The following is a 6,565-nucleotide window of genomic DNA, read 5'->3' on the forward strand; positions in this document are numbered from 1 at the left end:
CTGTAAAAACTGCAGGACTCTTCTCAAATGAGCTTTTTTTTTAAATCTCCCCCTTCTAGTTAAGAAACTTTTCTTTTATATTGTGCAAGCAATCTCTTTCTAGCTCAACTGTTCCATTACTAATTAATTAAAGGGCACCCAGCTGGAGCACTTTTTTGCTCGCATGTGTAGCCTATAGGGTCATCCTGGGACAGTTAGGCCCTAATTCTTCTGAAGGACCATTGGCCCCATGACAAGTGGTATTTGTGTGTTTTCTCCATGTGCATGGATTGTGCTCCTGTTTGAAAATTCTGGCTTATACATTTAATTGGGAATTGTAAGGTTATTATACCTTTGTGTACTTTTTAATAGGAATAGGAATACCCCACTGATTCACAGCCTGAGCATTTGAAGATATCCTAGTATCTCAGAAATCTGAGACAGATGAATAAAACAATGGGTGGTTTGTGTTTGTTTAGTGAAGGGCTTAAAAATGACTGGATCCTGATTTTGAACACCCTGAACCTGAAGTTCAAAGATGCTTGGATCCCAGGCTTTTGTGTGGCTCATTAAAGGGACAGGTGCTACATGTATCTCAGATCAGATTTTAACTACTTCAAACGTCACATCTGGGATTTTAGTTTGGGTCAATCTCTTATTATTTATTTGCATTACAGCAGCCCCCTTAGGTCCCAACTGAGAAGGGTCCCCATTTTGCTAGGAACTATAGAAAGACAGAGTATGAGCCAGACTCTTCCCCTTCAGTTCTAAAGGCAAAGCCAGAGGCATCTCTAGTCTTCCTTGTAAAGTTGTTGCTGCATATTTACAGATTCCCTATCAGCCACTATGACTCACTGGGCAGAGTCTGGTGGCTGAGCCACTTCCTTTGGAATGCAAAGTACCATGTAACTTTTCAAAGGGTGTACTTTGAAAGGAACCAGGCTGGAGAAGAAGAGGAGAAAGTTGGATTTCTTACCTTTATTTTCAAACTGGCTTTCTGTATTTGAACTCTGACTGCAGGTGATTAAAAACAAACTGGTCATGTTTCCCATCAATTGCAAGGCTGAGCCAAAAGAAGGAGGCGTACTTGTGACATCTTAGAGACTAACACATTTATTTGAGCATACGCTTTCATGGGCTAAAGCCCACTTCATCAGATGCATGCAGTGAAAAATACAGTAGGGAGAGAGAGAGAACACAAAAGCTTATGCTCAAATAAATGTGTTAGTCTCTAAGGTGCCACAAGTACTCCTGTTCTTTTTGCGGATACAGACTAACATGAGAAACCTAAGGCATGAGCTGCCTACTCAAAATACAAAAGGCATAACAGGGGCTCTGCTTGTTTGTGCTCCGAAGTGGGGTTATTCGCAACAAGGACGTCAGCGAACCTGTCATGGGAAATGAATATATTTCTGTCCTTGCCCCTGTGCTCAGTTTGACTATGGTCCCTATTTGCTGAGATCGCACCTGCGCTCTGTTCCCATTTGCAGGCAGCGAAGTGGTGAGCTAGAGATCCAAAAGGAGCTGTCCAGGACTCAAGTATGTAGAGAGCTTCTTCATCGAGTCAGTTGCCGGGGAGCTGTCCAGCATTTCAGCACCTCTGCGCTTTCGGGATTGCCAGCTGCCCTGGCAGCCTTCAGCCCGCACTAATTGCAGAAGGACCCGCAGAAGGAAAGCAGATCCCAGGCTCTAAGGTAAGGGAGAAGAAGGGTCTTCAAAGCTTAAGACAGAAGCAAATCCGCAATTGCAGGCGTGTGTGAGTGAGTCAGATTTGGGGACAGAAGGGGTGTGTGTGAGAAAGAGAAAGGAAACCGATAGGATCCCCTTTAAATGGCATGCCCCTGAGATCTGCTGCTCTGCAGTGTGTCTTTGTAAATGTGCTTCATAACTATCTTTTTATTTGTGTGTGGCGCTCAGTTTCAACGCAACCCACCCCAAGAGGCGAAACGGAGCACGTGGAAGGTGCTTGGGCTGTGAGGTGCCTATTTCCATGTTTTCTGACAATGAGCATTTCTCTTGGTGAGGAAGCCCGAACTTAAGCGTGTGTTTTCCATTGTCCCTGCAAGGAGCTCCGGCGAGGAGAAGAGGAGTGATGGGCAAAGAGGTGGGATGACGAGAGACCTCTCCGGTGCAGGGCCAGAATTAAAGGTCTAAATCCAAGCCAAAGAAGCAGCGCCTTTTAGGTTCACCTCGGGAATTTGAAGCGGGCTCTGGTGCCGGTGACATAGCCCTCGACCTGGTGTTTGAGCCGAGCTGGGCTAGCTGGATTCAGCCCACGCTTCACTCCCCTGGTTTCCTTCCCACCGCAGCCCATGGCTAACTTCTCCTCGCACCCCGAGCCCAACGCGTCCTGCGCGCCCTGCGCCGGCAGAGGGGCCCCGTGGCCCAACGCCTCCGCCCCGCAGCTGCTCCCCGACTTCTACCTGGCCGTGCCCATCATCTACTCCCTCATCTGCGCCGTGGGGCTGACGGGCAACACCGCCGTCATCTACGTGATCCTGCGGGCCCCCAGGATGAAGACGGTCACCAACCTCTTCATCCTCAACCTGGCCGTGGCCGACGAGCTCTTCACCCTGGTGCTGCCCATCAACATCGCCGACCACCTGCTGCGGCAGTGGCCCTTCGGCGAGTTCATGTGCAAGCTGATCATCTCCATCGACCAGTACAACACCTTCTCCAGCATCTACTTCCTCACCGTCATGAGCATCGACCGCTACCTGGTGGTGGTGGCCACGCTGCGGTCCAGGAAGGTGTCCTACCGCACCTACCGCGCCGCCAAGCTGGCCAGCCTGGCCGTCTGGGCCCTGGTCTCCATCGTCATCTCGCCCTTCGCTGTGTTCGCCAAGCTCCACCGGGAGCAGGGGCGCTCCCAGTGCGTCTTCGTCTTCCCCAGCCCCGAGAGCTTCTGGTGGAAAGTCAGCCGCCTCTACACCCTCCTGCTGGGCTTCGCCATTCCCGTCTCCACCATCTGCGTCCTCTACGCCGCCCTGCTGGCCAAGCTGAGACGCGTGCGCCTCCGCAGCAACGCCAAAGCCCTGGACAAAGCCAAAAAGAAAGTGACGCTGATGGTGCTGGTCATCCTGGCCGTGTGCCTCCTCTGCTGGACCCCCTACCACCTCAGCACGGTGGTGGCCCTCACCACGGACCTCCCGCAGACCCCCCTGATCATCGGCATCTCCTATTTCATCACCAGCCTCAGCTACGCCAACAGCTGCCTCAACCCGTTCTTGTATGCCTTCTTGGACGATAATTTCCGGAAGAGCTTTCGCAAGCTGGTTGAATGCCGGGCGTCTCCCTAGAGCCCCCCAGCCGCGGCTGCGCTCCTTTGTCATTTTCAAAGGGGAAAAGCGCAGGCCGGGGGACAATACTGGGACGCCGGTCTGTGAACCAGCCTTGATCAGGCTTTAGACCCAATGTACTCGTGAAATCAAAGCACAGGCAAGATCCAATTCTTTTCGGTTTGTCTTGCAGCCAGTGGCACAGTGTTCATAGGGGAGGAATGGGGCTTTTAAAATCCTCACTAGTTCCTTGGCCTAGTCTTACCCATCACGCTCATTCTTTTTCCTTCAGTGGGGTGCGCTATAATCCTGGGAGTTGTATATTATGGAGCAGGAGCAAAATCCAACATTTTACAAGATTGTAGTGAAGAATAGCTAAGTACTTTGACATCTATATATATTACTGGAGATCTGTAAAGGCAAATACAGATATTTTACTGAGTGCCTTGCTTAACGAATTTTAAGCCTGCTAGTTTTATATCTGCCGTACTTACCTTGTAGCTCAGCTTCACTCCCTTACTCCATTCTAAATAAATAAACCATAATTAAAAGAGCCTATGATTTCATAGCAACCTGAAATTCCCCCTTCACCCTCTGGTCTGAGGCGCTTTGTTACTCAGAATCAGATCTCATATTTCAATCCAAAAGCAGCAGAAATAATGCAGTGCTCAGTGTAAATGCTCAGAGGCTACCATGTATAAATCTCCTTCCCTATACAAGAATGACTGTTAAAATGGTTTTTGCATGGAATACTATCCTGCGGGATGAAAGTCAGTCTGACCTTTCTGAACACATTTGAAAAAGAAATCACTATCTGGTTTTAGATCTTGTAGATTAGGCTATAATTCCACATCTTTAACAACCTTTGAAAGACAGATCTCCTAAGGAGAAAGAATAAGGGAAAGCATTAGTAACACAGCTACGCTTATTTCCTTTTAAATGGGACCTAAATATGCCTATTAAAGTCTACTGAAATCCCTCTGCTTTCTCTGCACATAGCAAGGAGCCCTTGCACTGGCTTTAAGAAAGAAGAAAAGAGGAATCATAGTGTGTAGAAATATGTCTGTGCATTTGGAGCCACCTTCTGTAGGAACTGGCATTTTCAGCCCAGCAAACTATTCTATACTATAAAGTTCTCAGTTCCTATTAGTACCAGAATATATGGTTAGTTTTATGTGCAATACATATATTTATGATAGAGTTCTACATCTTCTCAAAATATGCTCAGACTTTTTTTTCCTCCTTGTAGCTACTTAAGGATAAATCCTCACTTCAGCGTTAACACTTTTAAAGGGGGTTCTTTCAAAAACACACAAAAAACCCCTACTTCCACCCCTTACCAGTCACATGTTAGCTTTTTATTTTGAAAGTAGTATTAAGCTAACATAGTGAATACTATTTTGCCTTAAAAAGTCCTCTTTATCTTAACTTGGACAATGAGAATAAAAAGATGAATTTGGCTATTTTCACTTTCACCCTTGTTCACCTGCCGAAACGGTTCAGGGCAAGGTTGCATTTTTTCCCCCTCTTCACTTCTACCCTCACAAGGAAAATTGACAGACTTGAAATATAGTTTGTAAAAATATTCCCAGGCATATAAGACTTTGAAACTGCAAAACTTTATGGTCTTGTCTACTATTATTAATTCATATTGCAGTAGCGCTTAGGAGCCCTAGGCATGAAGCAGGACCCCATTGTGCTAGGCACTGCACAAACACAATCTTGTCTGCTTGCTTTTTATGTGGCTGAAACTTACTATGTAAAAATATAAAATAGTCAAATGCAAATACCCAGACCATCTTTTGTTTCTAAAACTAGGGTATATAAATTGATGTAGATTCTCATTAGACAAACATCAATCAATAACACTCTTTATCTGAGGAATGGTGAAGATGATAGTTTTTCTTGTTGTGAATAGTAGTGGAGATATAATTTTTTTAATTGCCCTAATGAAAAAAATGGCTACACTTCAAAAGCTGACAGTTTTGAAAACATATTGAGTCAAATCTTCTGAAGCTGGTAGTTACAAGACCTACTCACACTTTTTCCATATGCTTAGTGACTAAGATATACTAATAACAAATGCTCAGTTAAAGTTACAGTGCAGCATTTATATAAATTTTCCTGTTAGTTGGAAGTGTAGAGCTGGTACAATTAGCTGGTTACAATTGTGTCATTGCTACTGATGTATTAAGACAGTATTGTATATGTGCACTGCTTTCAAATGATGCACTCATTAAAAATCATGGTACTGTACATTTTAAAGATGCTCCAACTTCTTCAATGTAAACATGTATAACATTAGCACACATATAGTTTAATCAATGTAATACATATTCAGGCCTAAATCCAGCTGCTGCCTCCACAGGTACCTCCGACAGCAGAAGTGATGCATTACCACCGTGCAATAAGGTAGGTCTGGTTGCCAGGGGCCATACAGGAGTCTGCATAAGACTTGCACAGAGCAGAGCTCAGGTCTGCAAATGTCCTCTGTATGGCAATGCAAAGGGGCCACCTCCAATACAGCACCAAAAAGTGAGTGGGAACAGGTAATTGGGTGGCCTAACTGAGGTCTGAAGGATCTGCCACGGATGGAGACCTTCAATCTTCCCCCTGTGAGCAGGACACAATATGGGTCTCAGATGCTAATTCAACCATTGGGATGAAGTGCCCCTTTTGAAGCCACTCTTCTACCATGCCATGGTCTGGCTTGGTTACCTGGGCTGGTGCTGGGCTAGCAGAGGAGGAATAATAAAGAAAAAAAATAGTTTTCCTCCAGGAAGAGTCTCTTCAAATCTGGAAAAAACAATAACAGAATTAAAGTATCTTTGTGGTGTTTTATTCTTTCTCAGAATTACAGTGTTCATGAAAGTCTGGGATTTTCTATACTAACTATAACCAAGCATTGTGTAGTCTTTCCCTAAGAACTTGGCCATGTCTTAGCACTGAGTAGTGGCATTCCTGCTACGTCAGTTCTTGGACTTTATCAGAGTAAAGTATAAAGAGCTGTCAGATTATGTGATGGGACAAACAACCACTAAGAACTAATTTCAGATCATCAGCACCTTTACTTTACCTCCTTTTTTGGAGCATGATTTGAACTCAAATCAGCAGAAGCAAAAAAATCTAGAGATACTACACCACTTTGGCCACATTTGATCTTTAATTTAAGGAGTATTTGTGAATGTCAACACTTTGATAATAAAATGTTTGTTAGTGTAGTATAACTTTAGCTCAATAGTATGTCAATAATTCCTTATACACAGTAAACGCATACTAGAGTATCATTCCATTCTTATTAATAGTTC

At 44.8% G+C, this 6,565-nt stretch overlaps 1 protein-coding gene across 1 annotated transcript; it reads left to right on the forward strand.

Moving 5' to 3' along the window:
* Positions 1-2,251: 2,251 nt before the first annotated feature.
* NPBWR1 (neuropeptides B and W receptor 1) lies at positions 2,252-3,278 on the forward strand. Its single transcript, XM_039526849.1, has one exon. It carries the CDS (start codon positions 2,292-2,294, stop codon positions 3,276-3,278), a length of 987 nt encoding a protein of 328 aa, XP_039382783.1. The 5' UTR covers positions 2,252-2,291.
* The last annotated feature ends 3,287 nt before the right edge of the window (positions 3,279-6,565 follow it).

This window comes from Mauremys reevesii, linkage group 2, assembly GCF_016161935.1.
Source record: "Mauremys reevesii isolate NIE-2019 linkage group 2, ASM1616193v1, whole genome shotgun sequence".
Classification (NCBI taxonomy): domain Eukaryota; kingdom Metazoa; phylum Chordata; order Testudines; family Geoemydidae; genus Mauremys; species Mauremys reevesii.